General features: G+C 39.3%; 2 protein-coding genes across 4 annotated transcripts; one reads left to right on the top strand and one right to left on the bottom strand.

Moving 5' to 3' along the window:
* Positions 1–248: 248 nt before the first annotated feature.
* APLF (aprataxin and PNKP like factor) lies at positions 249–20,972 on the bottom strand. 2 transcript variants are annotated; one of them, XM_042876873.1, is made up of 11 exons: positions 20,849–20,972; positions 19,336–19,407; positions 17,842–18,005; positions 16,410–16,554; positions 15,038–15,164; positions 14,566–14,735; positions 11,636–12,021; positions 7,660–7,785; positions 4,656–4,702; positions 3,776–3,814; positions 249–1,229 (listed from the first exon to the last, which is right to left on the bottom strand). In XM_042876873.1, the coding sequence occupies exons 1-11, from the start codon at positions 20,939–20,941 to the stop codon at positions 1,030–1,032; spliced, it is 1,569 nt and encodes a 522-aa protein (XP_042732807.1). In that variant the 5' UTR covers positions 20,942–20,972; the 3' UTR covers positions 249–1,029. The 2 variants fall into 2 exon arrangements, with proteins under 2 accessions (XP_042732807.1, XP_042732812.1); XM_042876878.1 differs by having other exon boundaries at positions 19,351–19,407.
* Positions 20,973–21,168: 196 nt separating this feature from the next.
* Positions 21,169–24,142, top strand: FBXO48 (F-box protein 48). Of its 2 annotated transcripts, XM_042876917.1 has the most exons (3): positions 21,169–21,235; positions 21,499–21,835; positions 23,221–24,142. In XM_042876917.1, exons 2-3 carry the CDS (start codon positions 21,530–21,532, stop codon positions 23,380–23,382), a joined length of 468 nt encoding a protein of 155 aa, XP_042732851.1. In that variant the 5' UTR covers positions 21,169–21,235; positions 21,499–21,529; the 3' UTR covers positions 23,383–24,142. The 2 variants fall into 2 exon arrangements, with proteins under 2 accessions (XP_042732851.1, XP_042732843.1); XM_042876909.1 differs by lacking the exon at positions 21,169–21,235 and having other exon boundaries at positions 21,326–21,835.
* Positions 24,143–24,495: the final 353 nt, after the last annotated feature.

Genomic DNA, 24,495 nt, shown 5'->3' with positions numbered 1-24,495 from the left:
CAGTTGGATATCTATTATTCAACCATAATTAGGAAAAATTTCACAAAGTCACACAAGAACAGTATCCCTGCTGAATTTCCATATTAAAAATAATAATTAAAAAACCCTCCTAAATTAACATGGCTTCAATCACCTGCCCAGAAACACATTCAAATTTTTTTTCAATTTAAGCTCAGGAAAGCTGCGAACACACTGAAGGCAGCATCTTCCAACAGAGCCTTTAAAGAAAAACCACAGAGACACAGTTATAAGGTTTTTTCCCCTCATGGCTTATTATAAGTTTAATTGTGCAAAAATAGTCATTTTATTTCAGCTTTTGGTGAGCCAAACATCTCCAGGGATGTACATGTATTTGAACAGGTACTGTAATTAAAGCAAATACACCATAATTTGTGTGGGGACATCAGAATATCTAAGTGTACTGAACGTCTGATGAAGTTATTCAGACAACCAGTATTTAACTGCTGTACATGAAGACAACTGAAGTAAAGCTCAAAAGGAAAGCTAGTAGCTGATGATTGGAATGTAAAGTTTCAATAACTGAAAAGTAAAATGGTTTAGACAGATTTCCTTGGTGATGGCCAAGAATCAGCCTGTGACATGACAGGTACGAAGTCTGGTTCCTCTTTATTTAACACAGTACACATTGTGTTTCAGCAAATCTAAAGGCTTTTCTAATGTCAATATTTAGACAGAGAGAAAAAGCATTATAAACCTTTAAAATTGTATTTTGTACAGCCAAACTAATGATGCTGGAGAAGAAATAGCTGATAAAGTTCTGTTTCACAAAGTCCTACTTCAGCTGACACACAGTAGAATCCCAGAGCTCAATCATTTAACTCCACCACTTAAAGTGTGCAATTTACACAAAAAGAAAGGTATTGCTGAATCCCTTCACCACCATTAAGCTAAGCTCTCCCATAGTTCCTATATCACTGAGGAAAAAGTAGTTTTCAAAGCAATTTCTGTTCTTGCACACCCAAATTTTAATACAACTGGATTGCACATCCTTAATGTTATTCAGTGCAGCTACTTTTTGGTCTTAACAAATCCCTGTGCTTCTTTCACAAGTGTTTCAACATCTTCCTTTTCTTCTGAACTTGGTTCCCAGTCAGAATCTTCATCAGTCGGTTCACATTCCTCTTCCTCATCATCTATGAAGCTGTCATTGAGATCATATTCATTTGGCTCACCATCATCATCACTGTCTTCCTCTAAACCCTTTTTTCCTGGAAGAACAAAAATGTAATAATGCATTCATGAATCATAACCATAAAACTAAAAACTTAATCCAGAGACTACTTAATTGATCTGTCCCAAGAAGACAGAGAATAAACTGAAGCATCCTACCTAATTCTGACAATTTCTGGTTAGATTTACAAAAGCCTCATGACAAGTTGAACCATGTTATCTCTCTCTGACATCTACTGCAGAACTTTATCACCTATCACTAAGGTGCCTGATCACCTCAAGTTTTGCTTACTGGGTTTACGCAGAGTTCCTTTTTACAGTGAAGTCAGAAATGGCTTCACCAAAGGTAGATCATGCCTGACCAATGTGGTGGTCTTCTATGATGGAGTGACAGCATCGGTGGGCAGGAAAGGTGATCAGTATCACCTACCTGGACTTCTGCGAGGCCTTTGACATGGTCCCTCACCACAGCCTTCTCTCTAAATTGAAGAGGTGTGGGTTTGAAGGATGGACTGTTCAGTGTATTAGGAATTGGTTGGCTGGACACAGCCAAAGGGTTTTGTTCAATGCTTCTGTGACTTACCTGTTGTCTCTAACCGTAATTCATAATGATATATCACAGAGCCAAGCTGGTTTCATACAATTACAAGCAAAAAAATCACATTTTCTTCTACCTCTTCACTATCAGTATCAGACCTCCCCATTCCCAAACCAGAATTTAAGCTGACTAGCACATAGCTCCGTAGCTTCTTTTTTGAAAGCAAGATCTTCCCTGGTTCTAGTCTCTATGGTCATATCAATTATTCACGATCTTCAAGAACTACATACAACCCAAGACTGGATCTCAGGGTCTGAAAGTTTTTTGGTGTTGCTTAATCTGTGCTCTTCATGCAGTCCCAACCTTTTTTTTTTTTTTTTTTTTTAAATCACTGGTATTAACAATGTGAGTTATTTAACCAGATTTACTAAGCAAAATAAGACACAAAAAAAAAAAAAAAAAAGAATACACATTGCAGACTACATCTGGATCTAAACTATGCATCTTCCTTGCCATTTAATTTCTAGCTACTGGTAGATGGCTTTTTTGCCCCTACATTTTCTGCCTTTGGCTATTTTATACTCAAATTCCTCAATAATTTTATATGGCTTTTATTTCCTGTTTACTTCTTTCATAAGTGTCAAGTAAAAGACAGCAACCTGCTAGATGACACATCCCAAGCTCTCAACCAAGGTCCATGCTGGATAGTTTATGCTTTCTTTCTGAACAAGGGTTAAGGAAATGCTAAACACTTCTTTTCCAAGAGGAATGTAGTCTACCTGCTTTTTTCCCTAGTTCACTTACGCTATTTTATTATGCAATTTTCTAATTTTATGTCTTCTATCTACCTTAAAAACTTACCTCTTTGTGATGAAATTGCCTTCTGCTTTCCTAGTATTTCACAATACTCTGTATTGATGGCAGGCATCAAAGACAAAAAGCCTCTTTTTATAAGAAACAGATGCTGTTTGCATTACATTTCCAAGCTCTTTTTGATAGATAGTCTTGCAGTATTCCTTTATTGCTCAAATGCGTTGACAAATTTACCCATTTAAACCAATTCTGCCATGTGAAGCTCTGTCTTGGCAGCAACACTGTACTGGCACTACCATGGCAGCAGTGCATTCTTCTTTCATTTGTTAGCAGCTGCAAATCTTCAACAAGTTAGTTTTCTTTGTTTCCTGGTTTTGATAGACACGCATAACTCATGCTCTACAAGTTTACGCTATCTCCCTTTTCCTTGTGTGTCCCCAATTTCTCATTAGTTACACTGCATTAGTATTCTGACACATTGTTGTGCCCTTAGGTCACATCTCTGAGTAAAATCACATTGAATTCTTCTTAGAATCAAAGAATCTTCAAGGTGGAAAAGACTCACAGATCATCCAATCCAACCATCCACCTATCACCAATATTTCCCACTGAACCACGTCCCTCACTACATGTTAAACATTTCATGAACACCTCTAGGGATGATGATTCCCCCACCTCAAGTGTGCCCTTACTAGGGCTGAGCATAGAGCCTTCCTCCCAGACTGTCATTTCCTTTATTTCATCAAAAGATAACCTAAAAACTAAGTCTGTTGAGCAATTTTTGTCATTATCTTCCATTTGAAGTTATAATTTTTTTTTCTTCACTGTATGCCCCAGTCCAGATCACTAATATTTATATTAACCATAGGCATTTCTTAGCAGCCTCAGACCAAAGCTTCAGGTACTCGAGCTGTGTGTGCGCGCACAGTGTACAAGAGAACACCATTAACTTATGAACTCAGAACCCATCCTCATTTTTAAATGTAAAACATCAGATTGATTTCTTGTCTGCTTCCAGAGAAGAATAGATACGCTCATTCAGGAAGCTTAGCACAAATTGAACTTCAGCTCTCATCTGTGAAAAAGCAAGCAGGTTTTCACTAAAAATGAAACAACAATGACTTTCTCTTGGTTTTATCAAGCATCTCCAGCACTATTAAGTGCCTAAAAACTTAAGCATGTGGGTTATGGCCCACGCTGATGTGTCCGTTCACAGAATCAGAACACACTCACCATTCTTGGAAGTTCGTTGTCGGGTTCGTCTTTCAGTTACTAAAGAAAAGAAGGTTATTAATGAGGACAGAGTACAACCCAGGAGAAGTGTCATTCACAGAAGCTGCTACAGTAAGTGACTGACCTCTTAAACACTGCAGTGAATATGCAGTGCTCACAAACAGAAAAATTCCTCCCTAACACACAGCCCCCCAAAAACTATTTTGTATTGAACGATTGCTGAGAAATTCACCAGGTGACCTTTTCTTGGAACTATAAACCATTCCTTCCCCAAGAAAAATGTCTTTAAGATTGATATTTTCAAATCCCAAACTGAAGTATTTAAATATTTTACAGTTACCTCAATAAATTACTCCTTAATAATGTCATAATTCTAATTCTTTAGGTGAAGTACATTATCACTACATGTCCATAATAGATTTGCTCTGATGACTTCTTCATAGCACTGGGATTTCAAGTAGAAAAAAAAAAAAAAAGTGTCCAATAATCAAAAAGATATAAAAGCCATGAAGCACCTCTTTGAATTCTTTAAGAACACACAAAATATAAGCAGGGCATCTCCCTGAGTTTTTTGACAGTTACTGAAATATATTCCCTGCTTTCATTTTCTTAATACAGCTCTGAATAGATAGAAGAGATCTGCTAATGTAAGATACCATGTTTATACTGTATTTAATTTATAAATTTATATCTATTTAATACTCATTAAAAAAATTACTATGCTCATGGAAATACCCAGCTGCCACATGGCACCTTTTATCTGGTTTTTATGCTCCTGTATATTACATACTAAGAATTGTCTGATCGAAACTGTCTGGTTATTCCACATTTTTGTATCCATTGTTGGTTTATGTATACATGTATACAGCCTTAAGCTTACCTGGAGGTACAGTGTGCTTGTATTCAAGTTTGTGTTGTGGATTCTTCCTGAAAAGAAGACAACAACAAAAGCATGATTTGCCCCTGTGCTCAACACATAAACAGCCCAGAACTGCATGGTATTTTTGGATATGCACACAGATCAGGGGAAGGTGAACACCCTGAATGAAGAAATGAACTGATTTGTTAGTTGAATCCTCAACACAAGATTAAGAACCAACCTCCTCCCCATATTCCCCTCACCTTTTATCTGAAAACTTACTATAAGAAAAAAATAAATAAAAAAAAAATCAAATGTCATCATAAAATTGTATAATTGTACAAGAATGATATAATTATACAATCACACAATCCTATAATTTATTGTTCTCTTTAATACAGTTTTCAGACTTAAATCAAGGAATCGTTACAGACTTGCAGAGACTCAGACCTTTTCTATCATGCAATTTGTTGTGTTGCACAAAATTCTATGTTACATCCCAGCTACAGCCACAAAACCCACTTTCATTAAGCAACATTCATCAAAATAAAAGTTGGTGATCAGTACTTTACTGCAGTCTTTGTGCTTGTAGAATGAAGGTGGAAGAGAAAAAACAGATTGAATAAGAACTATTTCTTATTAAGAAAATAGCTGGTTGATCAAAATTGAGATGCATCTCCAAAGTCATGTAACGTGCACTGGTTCAACACAGTAAAACCTGATCCAATTATTTACTCTAATGAAGAATGAAAACAGAATATAACTTGTGGTGCATTAAAGCACAGTGCAGGTCTGAAACACCCAGGTGTAACTTCCACGATCTGCAGTATATGGATACAAATAAAATAGTTTGGGAAACTGAAGCATTGGAAAGAACTGCTTGTTTTGAAGGATCACACAGAGCGACCACAGGAAGAATCACTCATTTCTGCAGGATGTTACTGCAGTTCAATTTACAACTTCTCACATCTTCTGAAATAAATAAATAAATAGCTTTAGAACAACGAAAGAAATTTTTAAGTCAACTCACTGTTGGGCTGCCAACACGTTCCTCTCCTCCAAGCTGTGACTACCACAGGTAATTAACACACATCAATGTTTTCCCCCTCATCACAATCCCTCTGCAAACTGTTAAGCAATGCTGCTCTAATAAATTTTAGCTGAGTGTAGTATAGCTGGCATTGTTCTTAATTTTTTAGTATACTGCAGGCTTTTCTTGGGACTGCCTGTTTAAATTCTTTCTGCTCTATTTTCCATTTTTCTGTACAGAAGTTTCTAACTTCAAGAAAATCAGTTCAGTTATCCCAATTTCTGCTTCTGAACAACAATTAAAATCCATTATTCAATTATGACACTCCCTTTGGAACTGCTTGAAACTTATAGGATGAGTCTGCAACCGCAGCTACTGCGTATTTTACAAACTATCTTTGCTACAAAAACTGCCTTGTAAAACTAGTTGCTTATTTATGTTTTATTCCTCAAGGAACAGAGTAACAGACACACTTTTGCTATGTATATACATACATATGTCACAACTTGTGACAAATTCAAGCATTTCAACTTGATTTACAATTCCATAGCTACTGCCATCCTGAAGTACATTATGTATGCATTAAAAGTCGTATTTATCTGAGTGGGAAGTGGAAGTACTGCTTCCTACAACATACTTGGTACAATAACAGAAGGAATTACTTATTTCAGTACTCTTTACTATCATCAGTATCAGACAATTAGATCACAAGTTAAGACATAGTGTTTAGATCATTCTCTTGATTACACTCTCTTCAAATTGTAGCCAACAACAAAAGTTATTTGAAGACTCTTCAATCCACATCTGTTGGTAAGTTTAAAGAATTAGCATTGCTTTACAGGTGCCTCATATCCTTTGCCTCAAAATAATTAAACAGATTAAGAACTGATTAACTTACAAAGATGCTCTCTGTGCTCTGTGTTTTGTTTTTGTTTTCAGTACCCACTGCACTGCTGAAATGCACCTTGGCAACTTCACTAATTTCTTGTTCTGAGTAATAAACTCATCCACAACACGTTGTATTTCATAGATAACACATTCTTTAGAGTCACCTATGCTTTCTCGAAGAGAAAGTGGAAAATGTTTCTGCTCTCTATATATACAAGCTCTATTAAGAGCAGCTGTAAGTTTCAATATGCCTGAGCAGAAGTGCTATTTCCTCAAAATATATTCTTCTGTCCATATAGTCAACTACTCAGTAGTCACTAACAAAAAAAAAAAACGGGAGGTCAAGCATTGTAACAGGCTTCCTACAGCAGGGTTGATGCCCCAAGCCTGCCAGTGTTCAAAAGCCATTTGGGTAATGCCCTTAACAATATGCTTTAAATTTTGATTAGCCCTGCAGTGGTCAGGCAGCAGTACCTGATCTCTGTATGTCCCTTCCAACTGATCTGTGCTAAGATCTGCTAAATAAATGCTTAAAATCTAAACACTGAAGAAAAAATAGAATAAAACAATCTCTCAGAAAATCAACAGCACTTAAAAGAAACTACAGTAAACTAGAAATTGGATTTTATTGCTGCTACCTGAATTATGCTTTCTAGGGAGTCAGATAATAATTAACATAGAGATTTTGAAAAAAGACTCAAAATACACTTTATCAAAATTTAAACTAAAAGTTTATCATAAACAACGTACGTAGCAATAAATTAGTGTTCGTAAAAAAGGAGTTTGCTACATGGCAAGAAGTTAAAAAGGGTGTTATTGTTAAAAGTTAAAAATCTATGTTAGTGAATAGTTTCCAGAAGTTAAGATTCCATGTTTGCTAGGCTGAAATCACTACCAAACATTTTGCACAGACTTTAGTGCTTGGAAGGTAGCAGCCTATCCACAGTAAATTTCAAAAGGCACCAAGACAAGAACATGAGCCACAATGACATGCTCTACTCAAGATTTAATTCAAAAACCATTCTTTGCTTTTGTGTCACTTCGTAATTGCAGAGAACAGTCTTAAGCTGTAAAATAAGTAAAGCCATTTCATACAGTGCCTCTTACCTATAGCAAGCAGTTCCATATGGACATTCGGGGCGGTTATCGTTGTCATCTTGAGTTACACTGTGTGTTTCATAATAATCATCATCATTAGGGTGACTGAACTGCTGAAAGTGAACGGGATTCCTCCTGTAGAAGACAAATACATATATGGAGAATTCGCTGTCCCATTTACACTCATTCTTCTGTCAGTACACAAGTACAATTCTTTAATGTTTATGCAGCACATAAGACCTACTTTCAGGGTAACAGAAGGATGTTTTAACTGTTGCTGAGACAAAAACATCAATTTTCCTATTTGCCTTCAGTATATCAAGGTTCAAGACCTCCAGCCCATGTACCATCTCCTAAAGTAATCACATGTCACCAATCCTGCTCATATTGACTTGCTCAGTTTTGGCTCCCTGTGGAGCACTAGAAGAGTTACAGAAACTACTACTGCAGCCTCAGCTTGAGTTGGAAGGCCCAATGCATGGCAACCAAACCACTGCAGTAATAGACTCCACGTACACTCGGGGATAATATATTTGCTTCAAACAACCTGTATCAACTAGTAGTTCTGTTATGCATACAACTTCTTACTTAAATGCTGTCACATTACTCCAAATGTCTACTGAATAGTTTAACTACAGTTTGTACAGTTTGCCTCGGCTACCTTGGCATTTTATTTGAAGTATCACATTCCAATCTGAGCAATGAGGAAATGAAGCTGTACTACAAGGCATGACAGCTCTGCATGTGGCTGAATCAGCAATGCAAGCAGTGAGAACACATCTCTGGCATAAACTTCTATAGAGCCTTCTGCTCTATACTGTTTACACAGGAAGGATCCAAGATGTAGCAAACAAAATGGTTTATTAACTGACCTCTGTGTAACTGCTTCTAGTCAATAAGTTGGAATGCACACAATGCAAGACAAGGAAGCTATAAACACCACTTAAAGAACTTTAAAGCTTTATAAAACTTCTAAGTGATATTAAAACAAACAGAAAAATGAGTTGTGATTTCAGGACACAGATAAAAAAATAAACACTACAAAAATGACACAGTTAACATGCTGTTACCAGAAGCACATCTACTTTTTTCCTATGATTTCTTTAAGAGATACTTTTTCCAAATATAACACTTACAAGCAAGGAACAGGGGATATGTTAACAAATGGTTTTTCCAAAGACACCCAGAAAACACTTCAATGACTTATCACACTAACTCCTTTGAGTACACAAGAACCACAGATAAGCTCTTCAATGAGCTACTTATAAGAAGTTACAGCATCCCTTCTACGTATTTACAAAGGTGACAGCCTTCTTGACCTGGTCTTTTCTGCTAATTTTTGCAAGCTGTAGGACAAATAAATACTATTTCAGTAGATACTACTGCAGGGTTGCATTTACTTCTCATTTATTCTACGACAAGTTCTCAGAAAACATCACTTCCTAAATGAAATTCAGGCACCGTGGAGCTGGCTGCTCATTTCCTTTCCCATTTAAAAATAAATGAGATGAAACCAAATCATTTTACTTGCTCTGTTTTCTAAGTGCACAAAACTACCTTATTAACGGTATTTGCAAGAATTCAAAATCATTTAAGACATAATTCATCTCCTCAAGGGGATCTGGAAGCAGCTAGTGTTCTGCGAAATCATTTGTCTACTTTTTCCTAGAATAAGAAATGTACTTCATTATTTTTACCAAGGAAAGAATTACTAATAGCTGCCATTTAGACAAGCTATTGTATTTTAGAAGATGCACATTTTCTTCCAAAATTTTTCTTCAAACCCTACTTGAGCAACAGAACTTTGATCTTCCTCCTCAAAGCCAAATCAAACAAACTCCAAAGGAATAATGGAAAAGGAAGAAAAAGGAAAGATTCTTGATGTATCTTCCAATAGGCTCAGGGCTTTTTGGGCCAGCAGACCATGCTCCTCAAATTACATGCTGTCTGTGAAGCATCTTAAACGTGTACTTCAGATGCTCAAACTAGTACAAACATCTTTTATCTTACCTTTACCTGGATAACTTGTGCTTATTCCACTCCTAGGTGCTGTCCAATGATATCTAGCAAAACAAATATAAGCAGAGATGTGCATAGCTTGTATCAACAGCCCTCCTTGCAGAAAATCTAAAGCTTACATGCACATCTCTTCCCTTTTATAAAGGCTTTCATTCGTTTGAACGTTTTGAAATTTATTTTTTCTAGGCACTAAAGGTTTGATCAGTAAGAGCACAACACCTGTTACAATTAAATGTGCTATGTGAGCTGTACTTCTCTAACTACTCGCTCCACTTCTGATCAGGTTTTGGCTACCACAGCTTACACAAGGGCCTGATGTATGCTGAGAGAAGCACCAGTAGGTCAAAGCAAGAGCAATACACATACAGGATGTAATGGCCAGAATGTGAAGGTTCTAATGCAGCTGTCACCACCTGCAGCCATCACCTTTGGTTATCAATCATCTGGCAGTCCCTTCTGAATCCACCAGCTTACAGAAATGACATAGAAAAACCTTCACACTGGAAGGTATAAACCCATCTCCCTAACCAACAAGGTTATGAAAGTGGATCTGGTAGCAACCAGACTGAGTAAGATTTTGTTGTGTATTGTCCCATACGGTGCTTTTCCTTACGATGCAATACTTTGCCTCAATATTGCTAACCAATATTCCATACTATTTGTAACTAAAACATGTTTTCTTAATCCTCTGATTTACTGAAGGATTCCTAATGTTTAATTCCACTCAACTCACATATGCAGGAAAACTAGTTTGAGACAAAAACAAAAAGCAAGGCAGATGCTGCATTTGCATTACTGGATCAGCTTACTGGACTAGTAAAATATTTTCAGGATAGTGATTAAGGGCAAAAACAGACATGAAAAAGATATGAAAAGGGGTAATTTGACACAATCATTAACACTGCATCTTTGAGCTTTTGATTTCCCCTGCTGTCTGTGGCATTAGACACAATGAACATACACTCTTGCTGGATTGTTCTCACTAATATTCAAGCTTCCTGAACATCATTGGACCTACTGTTTCCTAGATTAGCCTTCTCTTGCATTCCTGTCTGCATGGAAGAATTCAGAGCTCAAAGACACCTTCTACTACAGTGCTCACTAGCTAGCTTCAAGATCACCACTGAGTTTGCATCTTCTTATTGATGCAGCAACACATGGCATGCCAAATCTTTTCTGGGCAGAAGAAACTAACAACAGAACATACACAAATTCCTGATGTTGTGGGGCTTCTTTGTTACATCTGTATCTCACAGAAAACTTTTACAACATATCTTCAGTCACCAAAAAGAGAGGGAGAACAAAAGAAATGCACTTCACTTGAAATATACCAAAGAAGGGAACCAGATAAGGGTTAACATGGAGTTTCTAAGTATGCTGTGCTGTATTTCTAGGCAGTGAGTGGAAGCTAAATAAGAAACCTGGCTGGCCAACTTACAATAAACATAATTCTTCATTACTTAGGAAAGACAGATAAAAAGTATTTTGAATGTTCAAGTCACAAGGCATGGAATTACTTCCACAACTAAAACTCTCTTACAAAACTTTTATCTGTTAATAAAACAAGCCCACAGGGTCTAGATTGGGTTTGTACCACTTACACCTCTTCTCCTTGCTGCTACTTGTGCCTGGCTGGCATGTACAGGTTTGTTAATTTGTTCTTTTAAAATGGACTTTTGTTTCCTATTTCGTTTATTTCCCTTACCACTTTATCTTTTAACTTGTTGAAGTACCTCATCCCCTGCTAGGTTGTATTAGCAGCTAACAAGACCACCTGGCTCTTCCTTTTGTATTTTAAGAAGCAAATCACATAAAAAGAATTTTATCAGTCCCTTGCTTACCAGAAGATTTCCCCCCCCCCATATCAAACCTTGTGATGATTTCACTGTTTTCTGCTCCACAGCTAATAAATTACTTCTCAATTATATACCAGCTTAAGTTTGTTTTAAGTTTAAGTTTGCTTTACCTGTAACAGGCTGCTCCATACATGCAAGGCGTCCTCTTATGCTTTGTCTTTCTGGAGCTTTCTGAAGCCTCAGCACCTTTGGTTGTATAAGAAATCTCAGTGTCGTAATCCATATCTGCACTGGGCTCATAAGCACCTTCCTGGGCACCAGTAGGTGAAGTCCTGCCCTGGGGAGCTTGTTGGCTTGTAGAACAAGGAAGCTGTCCTTTGTTTTCTGATTCCTCAAGTCTATTTATCTTACTGGACATCTGACCTGATGGTTTAGATCGTTTACTATGCAGCTGCCTGTTACTTTTTTCCACAGAACTTCCAGCTTTTTTTGTTTCAGTCTTGCCTTTTCCTTCCATGTTTCCCATGGTACTTCCAAGAGGAAATCCAGATGCATTCTGTGGAACAAAGTTACATTTTGAACAACTTGAAAATATACACTCTACAGAATTAAAAGCATTAAGGTCAAACTCTTCCTTGTGTTGCCATTCCAGTTTCCAAAATGATCTTCTCCACTTCTCAAAGTCCAATTAGCTGCTACATACAGCTGCCAAATGAAAAGCTGAGGTTAAGAACATGCACAGAATACAGAGAAAACCTTATCCTAGAGCTTACATCCTCAGCCTCAGTTCCTTCACAAGTAGATGCTCCTCTCCTATCACGTTGGCCTCTAAGTAGTCTAAGGATTTTAGTTTAAATTAAATTTAAAAGTACTGCTCCTTAAAAATTAAGATGGGTTATACATGTCAGGATACAGCAGACTCTAGAAGAACACACATTACTTTACAAGAATCAATTTTAATACCTAAGTACCAAGATTCATGGGTTATCTATATATAAGAGATATATGGGAATCAATAAGTACAGACCTTGAGCTTAATCTTACCTCTAAGGCATCTGGAATGATTTAGGGTCATGAGCTAAAGCATAAAACAGCTCATCAGGCTAATATTGCAGTTTTGACAAATCCTGCATTTCAAGATTTAGAATATATACACTTAAAAGTAGAATATACACTTAAAAGAGGAGTGCTTCAGAGGCAGAAGATACATAACCAAGCTGTAACCTGGAAGCATACCCATACTAAAAGCTGAACAACCCTGACACTGTAAAATAACTATTCAAACATCTCTACTCTCTAGAGTTTATTACCTGATGTGCCACCTTCTGTGAATTCATACTGAGTTTGCATTGATGTGTTCGGCACACTTTGAAGATGGACTGACTGCTTCCTATTTGATTTTGCTTTTTTCAATGCAAAACTAATGAGTTCACCAAAGCCTGAGGCAACTGTAAGTGAGCACCAATACTACTAAGAAATGGCAAATTCTGCAGGAATCTCAAGTGATCCTTGCAGCACCATATTAAGTAAGTCAACTGAGGGTCAAAAATGACTCTTCTGTGACACCCAACATAAGGCTCAAACAATAGCAATTAAGGAAATGAGCTTTCATATGCAGAAATATGACTCGATTACTTTTTCTAACTTGCCTCTCCCATGTGGGGACTCCCACTACCACGTGCTTTACCCTCATTAGATAAAACACAGGAAATTAATCAAATGTTATCAGATCTTGTGATGAGTTATTAAAAGAAGAAAAATACTGTTAGCATGGGAAAAAAATGAGACAGCAGCACAGGTTGCATTCATTTTTGGCATGTGTATGACTGCACTGCCACCTGGCGGCTGGCTGCCACGACAGCTGAGTTGAGGGTCTTGCTCTTAACCTGCAATATCAACACTTCAATGTTACAGTTTTCTGTGACTGGTTTGAGCAAGCAAAAGTAATCATTATTTCCTCCTACAGAGTTCATGAGTCAATTTTTTTTTACTGTACTTGAGATAAACGTTTACGAAATATTTAATAGCAGAAAGAAATGAGGCTTCTATTATACAGTCACTCACTAGCATTAATGTTACTCAAGAAAACATTTTCAGATGAAGAGATACTACATTATATCAAAGCTACCCACAAGTAATCAGCTCAAACTACCCACAATTAAGCTCAAACTCTCCACAAGTAGGTAATTTCAATAACAAAGATTCAAAAACAATCCACATACATGTTTTGCAGCATGAAAAATGATGAAGCGTACAAATGAAAACTATTTTTCAGATCTTGTAACAGATCCAAGCAGTTCTAGTGTTAGAGGCCTGAAACACCAACTAGTTCATTTAAAAATCAGTACAAGCCTTAGTTTGTTCCCACCAGAATGAGTTTTGAGGGTCATTATCAACAACAAACATCTTTTCATTATTAGCAGGACACTATCAGTAAGCACATAATTCCCTAAAAATGCAGCTTTACTTTGAAGACACACTGACTCATTGCCTAGCTGGACTGAAGACTCTGCTTGCTCACAATCACAGACAATTTTAGATTTCAGATGATTTACTCCCCTCCACTTCTGACTCTTACTGCAATGCCATTACTACACTCCTCACTATCTTCCTTCAAAATGTAGCAGTTTCATGGGGCTTGTACCAGTGTTCCAGCCACAAAATTTAACCAACTAGAATGGCACTAGTTTGGGTAAAGTCCACAGCTGCCTTGTATCAGCATCATCATCCACCACCTGATCCCCTAAAGACTTCTCAGAAAAACAAACCATGCTCCAAAGCCACTTGAAGTGAGACTACTAGAGCAGTACTTTGTCCCATCTTCCAGATCTCTTGCTGCAAAGCTGGAAGTATGGTGTTTCTATGGAACAATCACAGCCCAGATCCCAGGTCTCAAGAAAGAAGCAAGAAAAACACTCGTTATCAAGTCTCTGAAAGCTTCCTTGTTACAGAGCTGTTTCTGAAATGCCAGCTCATTGGACAAGTGTTGAACACAAACTACAAGCAGAACACATAGTTAAATTTTAAACCCAACCTTAAACTATGACATTGCCAACTACGTTTTTGAAATACCATCATTTTGCTAACAGCAAAACGTTACCTGTAATGAAGAGGACAGTCGTCTCCCTTCCTCCTCATCTTGCTCTTCATCTTCCAAATTCTCTTTAATTTCTTCAGAAGCTGATCTCTTTCCCTGCAGAATACTTACTTCTGATTTTAAAGATTCCAGATCGCTTTTTCCCCTTCCTTGGCTTTTTTTGTTTCTATCACCTTGAAAGAAAAAAAAATAAAAAAGTTACTTTTGGAACACAGCTTTTACTCAAAGCTGTGAGTAAAAGTGAGGGTTTTTACACAAAACCCTGAACACAGTGGAAATATAAAGTTACTTCTAAGTAGAACACTGGGTAAAAGCCATGAGGAATATCAGCAGATGTGCAAGCATGGTTTCAACAACTTTTTCCACTTCCTGTACTCCAACTGGACTTTGTTTAGAGGAGTAATACTTGTGCTTTAAGATACACATCAACATATACTGAATATTGATATGCAAACATACTACACTGTGAACTTACCTCCTTTCATTACAGGCTCAGAAATCCTTGGAACCAGGAGGTCTTTTTCCAGCATCCATGATGGAAGCACCCTTTTCCTTTGAATAGATTTTGACTGTTCACCTTCACCATCATCACAAGAAGGAACCTGGAACAATACTTACTCTTTAATACTTTTTGTCACTTACAAGAGAGTAAAACTGGAACACAAGTCTGTCATCAGTTAGATCCTTCAAAAGTAGCCTGGGTTACTAACTTTCAGAGAGTGCCCATTGCCTGAAAATGTTAATAGTTTCTATTCACAGAGAAATGGCATTTATAGAAGCTTTCATTCAGTACAAAGTTCCTCAGACCTTTGGAATAAATGTATAAAAGACTGAAGACTGAAAGTTTCATAGCAAAATAACTGTTCTATGCAGTTTCCAAAAAAAGATAGGAGTAAATGGGTTTAACAAACAACAAATGCCTATTTGTCAAAAAACTTTTGTCAAAAAAGTTCCGCTAGCATTCTTTCAATTGCTTCCTTCAGAAAGGAATCAAACTCTAAACATTGTAAGAAGTGAAATACACCAAAGTTATGTTTAATATGCACCTGTTTAATGAAATACCACCAATTTGGCACTATCTGCTAAAAGGTAAGTAAACAATCCAGGAATCCCTACTCCGACAAAGGCCAACATTTCATTTATTGTACTTAGTTACTACTTACCATATAACCATGTCACTCAAAGTGTCCCTTTTAGCAAGCACTGTGATGCTTTACACACAACAGAAGCTCTAAGAAAAACAGTTTATGGAGCCAAAGGAATTTTTCAGACTGTCTGAAGGCAATTTTACTCAAAGACAGTAAAAACAACACACAATGCTTGCTCTAAAAACACAGCTACCTACACGTGCCAGTGAAGATTTTGACAACACAACTCCATCACTGCTGCATGATTCCAATGAACAGGCAGCTCAAGGCATCTGCAATACAATTTCTCCAGATATAAATTTTAGAGTTTTTCAGGTTGATTGAAAGAACTACCTCTTATTCCCCTAGGAATAATTCCCTTTGCAGGCAGTAACCGACTAGAGACTAGAACCTGGCACGGCTCTGTAGCACCACATTCAGCTCTAGCACTGAGCTCAAAATATTAGCTCACAATATTCCTGTAGTAACAGCTATGTTATTTTTTGTGTATTTCAGAGAACAAATGACTGTACCAGACTTGCCATAAACACAAATCTACAGTATCAATTTATATACTTCTATAGCATATAAGCCAATCAATAAACAAATATATTTTGAGCAAATAACCTGGTCTGCCCGAGCTGGCTTCTCAAGAAGACAAGCAGAAAGACACACATCCTTACACATACCACACTTTCCTGTAAAAAATTAAGCACTCACCAGATGTGTGGAAGTAGAGTCATTGCTTCTTATTTCTGTGCTACCTTGCATCTCAGAGGTGGAACATGCTGGTTCAGGTAACAATGGACTGTGAGACATCTTAACAGGGCAAACACTTACTGCTGCTTCTGCATCTTCATTATTCCTGAGGAAAGAAAATCATTCTGAAGTAGTCAAACCCACCATGAATATGAACATGCACTTCTTTTACACAGAAGCCAATCTGAACTTCTGCTATTAAACTTACAAAGTGAACCTAACGCGCTCTTACATCAATTTTTAGAGGAAATAAAGATGTCTTTCTACCTTCTGCTGAATTTTGAACCAGTGATTTTCCAATAATTACTGATCCCTGCTGTAGTGCTTTAGCTTTTTTTAAGTTCATTATACATAATAGCCATTGCCACAACAAAACTTGAAGTCATTGCTTGCAATTTGCTGCGCTCTAAATCCATTCTTGAATTGTTTACAGTATTAGCTCCCTCCCAAATGTAAGTTGCCATGTTTCTACATAAGAAACAACACAATTTTTATTCAAATTACGTTCATTCACTTCTCACTGTCACCTCTGAACTCAAAACATGTATTTGACTTTCTAGACTTAGTGACTTGAGTTTTTTTGATGTAAATATCATGCTGCATTGAGGATATTTGCCATTGGTCAAATATTAGAACACAGCAAACCATTTTTTTTTCCTGAAGTTAACAGCTTTCAGTGATGTGGATGTTGCTTAAGTTTCATTTAAAGAAAAGTTTAACCAGTTCTCAACTCTAATACTACAATCTAATAACACAACCTAATAAATCAAATATTCTAATGAGTGTGCAAGCAAACAAATCTGATGAATATCAAAATGAGAACTATGCTTCTGACACTATTTCTTTTTATTTTTCCTCTCCAAATGTTAGAAAATAGTACTCATGATAAGCTAATACCAAGTCAAAATGTCATGAATGTAGTTACTTTCAGTTATGGCGGAATCACGTAACGTGGATATGGGGATGACCATGGAAGGCACTCAGCATTTGGCAGTGGTACTTAAGACTTCTTCCTTCAGGCAAGTAATTAACATCATTTCAAACTAATGTGATAGAAAAGGTTACTTATCATTACATAGGTGAAGCATAATACCAGATGAGCACAGATATAGTTATTGGAGTACGTAAATTTACATTCAAGCAATATCAAACCACTGCTTTCACTCAATGCTGTTAACACTCTCCAAGAAGAGGATTAAACTAAATAACACTGAAGCACATAGAATACAGAACACCATATTCCCAGAATTGAGACCACTTGTCATAGACACCTCCTAGACTTAGTGGTTTCTGGGCATCACCTGTTGGGCCCCTATGTGAAAAAGACTCTATTTAATGGTTAAAAAAAAAAGCTGTCGCTGAGAACAGGATCATAATTGGCAGATATTGATACCTGTCTGCACTCTCCACAGGTTGAGCAGAAAGGACCTTGAAGATGTATTTGTCAACCATCAGGGAAAAGCTATCACCAAATTTCAATGAGTGCCATTCATGAGCTTCCAATGGTAGCAGACGGCCGTTCTCAGGAGACTGATAAAAGCATGAATCTACATGAATCTGTGAGATAGAAAGAACAGCCAGCATTAAAAAAGCACACACGTACATAACATGGCTGGGTAACACACCAAGCTCTATCATACAAAGCAGATTCGCCATAGGAACAGCTACAGCAAAGCTGCAATAGCGAAACATTAAAGACAAAATAGGCATATACACAAGATAGCACAATTAACTGAACTAGTTAGTGAAAAGGTGGTTTGCTATTTTAATATCTAAAATTGATATTTAACATTTCAATCCAATTGGATTCTAAAAAATAAAACAAACAAAAACAAAAAAAAAAAACCAAAAAAAAAAAAAAAACCAAAAACAACCCAAAAAAACAAAATTAAAAAAACAATGTGAAACAAAACTAAGTGTGAACTGGTGGGAAGGTAAACTTCAAAACTAGTGGGGAAAATACAAGTAAACGTGGCCTTAGCAGGTTTCCAGACCTAGAAACGAGGGCCACAGCTCACATTTGCAGAGTTAGCAGCATGTGGACTGAAGAACTAGGATACAAATGCCATTGGCACGCAACTCCTACAACACTCAGCCAAGTCTTTGAAATAATGAAGCCTGAAACTGAGAGATACCAGCGCAAATAAACCTGGGGTACCAGAGCAGCTCCTCTTGGCCCTCACAGCACTGGTGAGCAAAACAGTCACAACTCTGTTCTAACAGAAACAGCAGCATCCACACATATCTTAAATGTTTTAGCATAGCCTATGCACAAGCTCCAATTCACTGTAACTATATGAACACTTGATGAGTTAATTACTGCAAAAACACCTCCAATTTTTAGAAAGCCAAGCGTTTGAGTAAGTTTAAAACTTCCCTCTAACAACAAATGGGTTTATTTGGAAAAGAAGAAAAAAAGACTTATTTGGGCAGCCTGGTCTAGTGGTTGGTGACTCTGCACATAGCAGGGGGGTTGAAACTGGATGATTACTGTGGTCCCTTTTGAGCCAGGCCATTCTATCATTCTATGATTTGCTGAAGAGCAAAGGTTGTAAATTCAGAGATTTTTTTTTGGAGAAGAATCAGGGGAAAAATCAGTAAAGGGAATGCATCTCTGTCTCAAAAGCAAAAGCAGGACTATAAAGTAACATAAAAAACCTCTGCAGTGTTTTATTTGATTCACCCAATCACTGTTCTATATGAAAACATTAGTAATATTACCTGAAGTTAGAATGACACTGAATGTGAAAGCAAAGGTTATGAAATGAGAGCAAGGAAAACTGAACGCTGTTCTCAAATCACAAGTGTAACATCATAAGAAAACCTAAAATAAACTGCAGCAGCTGTATTTTGGCTTTACAGGTGTAAATAAAGAGACTGAAGTTACCGGTTTGATGCGAACCTGGCCACCCACCACTTCCAATATGGCATGTTTTCGAGATATTCGCTTATCAGTAATCTGAAAAGGAGATAAAAAAGCGATGTGAGATCCATATATTTAAGATCCAATTTTCAGAATCAGAAGCCTAAGGAATCCAGCACATCTTAGCAAGCTCTCACTTGAGCGCTTGCAAATCTGCTGCTCTGTAGACCACTTACTCAGCTGCTCGGATCTGGTTTTAAAAGCCTCAGTCCAGATGCTCCAGAGACTAAATACTTCTCACAAGCACATACTGAAACTCCAGGTAGATTTTTTCTGTTTTGTTTTTATTATTATTATTTTTTTTTAATGAATAGTTCATCCTTACATTAATTAATTCACTTACACAGGATGGGGCAGGGTGTCTAAATACTGTTCTATTCACTGCTAAGCACCATTACTGCCCACAGAGCTGTGGGTGCCCTAACCCTGGAGGTGCCCAAGGCCAGGTTGGATGGGCCCTGGGCAGCCTGAACTTGTAGGGGGGCAGCCAGCCCATGGCAGGGGTTGGAACCAGGCAGGCTTTAAGGTCTCTTCCAAGCTCAACCATTGTATGACTGCACGATCATGCAGTAGGCATAAGTGGCTGAAGACACTGTTGACATCTCACAACAAAGAGAAACACGAGAAGCGTACAGGCTTTAAATAGCTACCAGTATGTGCTATGGGATGTCAGCATCACTGTCAGCACAAAAAACACTCTGACCAGGGAAGAAAAAGTTTGCTTCAGAAGAAAATGAGAAATAACAGTACAGTAACACTCTGCTTTCAGGACAGGAGTTGCTGGAATGCACCTCTTGCATTGCTGCAAAGACATCTTCCAGGCTGGACATGGCCCTGGGCTGCCTGGTCTGGTGGCTGGTGACTCTGCACACAGCTGGGGGTCGAAACCAGATGATCATCGTGGTCCTTTTCAACCCAGGCCATTCTATGATGATCTGTGTTTGCAGGAACACTGCAAATCCCCCACCACTCCCACCCCATTCAGCACGTGGCAGGAACAGTCCTTATAGACGACAGTTCTGATAGAAGTTGTAAAGACTCCGTTAAGCTCTCTGGTTGACAGCCCTGCAGTTTGTTGAGATAACAGAGAGCTGTGACTCCGGACCAAGTAAATAAGGATGTTCTACAGTGCCTCCGTGTTCTCCTTGGAATCAGTGACTGAACAGGTAACACTGAATACAAAATCACCAGGAAAACCCGTGTATGATGTGTATAAACTGGAGATCTTCCGTGCGAGGCGTGCACGACAGGAGGAGCTCAGCCCCCACGCACCCAGCACGGATAATAAAGAAAGCCTGCTTTCTAACACGACACCTTAAGTCCTAGAGCTTCCTAATCAACTGATTTACGGCATCGCTGCCATCGCTTCCGCACCACCGAACCCATTTCCACCCCACATCACTAAACGACGACTGCAGGCAGTTCGGCTCAGCACAGCACTCAGCTCACGGCCCGGCCGCGCCCCGTCCGCACTTACACCCAGCAAAGGGCCGCGTCCCAGCAGAGTCTCCCCGGGCGGCAGCGCTACGGGACAGCCCCCATCACACGGGGCCAGCCGCACGCCCGCCATGCCGAGCTCACCTCCCTCACGTCGCCCCGCCCCAGCCGCACACCGAGAGGGCGCGGCTGCTGTTGGTGTTTAAATCCCTCCCGGCTCCGCCCGGCGCGGCAGCACGAGCCCGGAAATTGTAGTCCGCCGCTGCCGCCGCCGAGACTCGCCACTATCTGACGCGCGGCTGGGAGAACTACGAGTCCCGGCACGGCTCGCGACAAGGGCCGCGCGCACGCGCGATGCGCCGCGGAGGTCGCCCTGTTTGTCAACAAGGCGCGGCGCTGATGGCGGAGCGCTTCCAAAGGCGGACGGGTACGGGGGCGCGCGGCGGCAACGGTCGAGCTGCGGCCGTCAGCGGCTTGGCGGGAACGGGCGGTCCAGTCAGCGCCGCGCCGCAGCGCACCTGTGCTCGACTCAGGGCCGGCTTGCGGCGGCCGCGGGCTGAAAGGGTGTGGAAGGAGACAGCAGTGAGGCTCAGCTGATGGCACTGCCGTGCGACCGGGGCGGCATCCATAACTCCACACAGGCGACAGTAACGTGGGATGCTCGTTAACTGTCGCGCTTTCCTCACTCAGGCTTGCCGACCTGACTCGGCGAGAGCTCTGAATGATGCAGAAGACAGCCAAGAGAAACAAGCAGTCGCTGACTTGTGGCGAACCGACGCTTCTCCCTCCCGACAAGAAGAGGAGAGGAGCTCCAGCCGACTTTGTGGCGCTCCTGCCTCCCGAAGTCAGCGTGCGGATCTTCAGCTCCCTCGACCCCCGCAGCCTGTGCAGCGCTGCCATGACGTGCAGGCGCTGGCGGCTCGCCATTGACGGCAACGACTGGCTGTGGAAAAACCACTGCTTAACGGTGAGGGCTGTCTGCCAGCGGGAGATCGATGGCGACAGGGGAAGTGGATATTCGTGGAAGGTAAATGGAACGTGAGTGACGGTGGTGGCAGCTTTGAAGCTTCTTGGGGTTCGTGGCAGAAATACGCAAATAGATTACATAAATCTGTGTTTCTCATCTGTCCAAGGCTAATGCCAGATGCTTGGAGAACCACTGTAATGCCAGCATGGCTCAGCAGCGAAACCAAACTAGGAATCCAATTAAATACACACAAACACATCCCCTATAGAAACATCTGTATCATTTTTCTACTTCCGATATCTTCTTTCCTACACAGAACCTCCTTTGCTTGCTCTTTGATTTCTAGTTAGTCCCAAGATCACCAAAGCAAAGTGGCTGGAAAGCTGGATTGAGGTGAAGGCTGTGGGGCCGTTAGCTGGCTGAATGTGAGCCAGCCCAGCACCCAGGTGGCCAAATAGCATAGCCTGTCTGTCTGATGGTGTATGAGCTCTTGTTGTGCTTCACTGGAATGATGCTGCCTGTGAAGAAAAAATTCCAGATAGCTTTATCTCAATACATGAGCAACATGCATCCAGGAGGAAGAACATGGGGTAAGCAAAAAGAAAGAAGGAGCTCACAGGAGCTTGCAGATGCTGTTTTGCAACAGCCTACACACACATAGATACATTCCAGGTTCTGGCTGCACTGAAGAGAGAGCAGCTAGATGTGCTGAACAGTATTGAGTCCAGCCTCCAAACTGAAGCAGATCAGGAAAGGAATGGTTTCACAGTTATTCTTCTGACCTTGCTAGAGGGTGATCCCCACCCTACCTGAGCTGGTGCATTTGCAAACAGTGAGGTGTGAAAAGAGAGCAAGCAAAATATAAAAAATAGTAATTAAAAGAATTCCAGACTCGCACTCCCTGCCTTAAGCAGGAAGGTGTTGACCTCCAAATGTAGCCATCTTTCAGCTCTTGCACAACAGTTTACAAATCTCTCTGCACCAGATCTCTATTTTGTTTCTATTTTAGAGGGGGAACGAGCAACAAATAGACGAAGCAAGCATTTCATGCACTAAAAGGTTGGTTGAATAGAAGAATACAACCAGCCTGTGTTACGAGCATGAGCCAGACTTAAAGGTCATAAAAAACCTAAACAGGAAGAGAAAGTGAAAGGCTTTTTTTTTTTTTTTTTTTTTTTTTTTAATAAGGAGGAAGATGAATTCTTGTTTAGGGTTTTCATTTCCCCATCATTTTCAACCTCTAAGAACTGAGGCAAGAAATGATCCTCAACTGAATTTATAAAAGACGGAAGTAGACCCGATTTTGGGCTTGGCATTCAGGTATCAAAGACACATTCCAAATCCTTTTTCTGGCACTAACTCTTCCAGTGCAAAAAACTTATCTGTATTGAATGCAGCTTAATTCCGTTTACTTCCAAGATTTTAGCTGTCTGTTTTTCCATCAGATCACATTACTAAGAAACTACTGGAAAAGCAAAGTAAAACAAGATTGGCTCAGTGGGAAATACAGTAACGTTCACTCACAAAACAACTTGCCAGAGAAAAGCATGTATCCGATGGATGTTGACACATGGGGAGAAATCCTGGAAGCAGAACTAGAGAGATGAGAAACCACCACTGCTGCTTGCAACTCAAGAACCTTGGACAATACATGGACACCACTGCTGCTTGCAACTCAAGAACCTTACATCAGCACATGGACTGCCAGCCTGTAAATATTTTGCTGTTTAAATTAGTCATATTTGCAAACATACAAAGAAAGCTTCACAGGGAGAAAAAAAAAACAAACATGCAAATAACTTTTTACTTGCACTTGATCAGATTGACTGATACAAAGAGTGAAATTCTAAATAAGACTCATAGTCTTATTCAGTATTCAGTAGTAATTTCATATTTGTAAATTTAATCTTCTGTATTATATAAAGATGTTGATTGTACTTTCAATATGCACTTTTTAAAAAAGACTTGTAAAAAATATTTGATTCAATGTGTATTGTATCAGCAGCATGATGTGGGAGTTCACCAAGAGAGACTGGGCAAGGACAAATGCAGACACTGCAAAGAAGAGACAGCCACCTGGTGGCTCAACATGCCAACATCTGCCCCAAGGGACAGAGCCTGCACATCTGGAGGTGTTGGTGCTGAGCAGCACTGCATTTCTAATGCCCAGCTCTGGGACTTGTGAATGAGGACTCGCGCAGCAGGGCTGAAGCAGCCACTTACTAACAGCCTCTCCATGATCAGCTACGCACGTCTCATTTCTATAGAAGGCAGTGAAACAGGGAGTAAAACACGTTTCATTTAGTACTTTGGACAAAGTAACTCAGATACTCTATGAAAATAAAGTTACCTCACACAGTTACACCATTTGGAAACTCTTAACTTTTTCTGTGTTGTGATCTTCTATCAGACAGATTCTGATTTACCAGGACCAATCATTGCAGTGACTTGAAAAATTGCTGCTAGAATAAGAGATGCCAATTGCATTACTCAACATAAAGAATGACTGCAAGATCACTTTTTTACAATTTGGTTTGAGTGTCACCTTTCTTTATCTACACTTCTGCACTAAAGAGTAATTGGAAAATGGTGGGAAGGTCCCTATTTTTATTCTTTTTTTAGTATTGCCTAAAACAAGTCACTGATCTGGAACCTATTCAATATAAAAAGAGTTCTACCGTGCCTAGAAACGCAGTTTATTATTAACTGCGTTTAATGCA

The sequence above is a fragment of the Lagopus leucura genome, unplaced genomic scaffold (assembly GCF_019238085.1).
Source record: "Lagopus leucura isolate 7727_CA_CO unplaced genomic scaffold, USGS_WTPT01 Super-Scaffold_73, whole genome shotgun sequence".
Taxonomy (NCBI): domain Eukaryota; kingdom Metazoa; phylum Chordata; class Aves; order Galliformes; family Phasianidae; genus Lagopus; species Lagopus leucura.
This window is presented reverse-complemented; position numbering and strand designations above follow the sequence as displayed.

What these genes read in the sequence shown, in the direction of transcription:
- APLF (XM_042876873.1), bottom strand. Translation starts at nt 20,941, where the DNA reads ATGGCGGGCGTGCGGCTGGCCCCGTGTGATGGGGGCTGTCCCGTAGCG. An exon ending in GACGCGGCCCTTTGCTGGGT is followed by an intron (nt 19,408 to 20,848) that starts GTAAGTGCGGAC and finishes TCTCCTTTTCAG; the next exon opens with ATTACTGATAAGCGAATATC. An exon ending in TATGGAGCAGCCTGTTACAG is followed by an intron (nt 7,786 to 11,635) that starts GTAAAGCAAACT and finishes TGTCTTCTACAG; the next exon opens with GAGGAATCCCGTTCACTTTC.
- FBXO48 (XM_042876917.1), top strand. Translation starts at nt 21,530, where the DNA reads ATGATGCAGAAGACAGCCAAGAGAAACAAGCAGTCGCTGACTTGTGGC. An exon ending in GAAGTGGATATTCGTGGAAG is followed by an intron (nt 21,836 to 23,220) that starts GTAAATGGAACG and finishes TTTTTCCATCAG; the next exon opens with ATCACATTACTAAGAAACTA.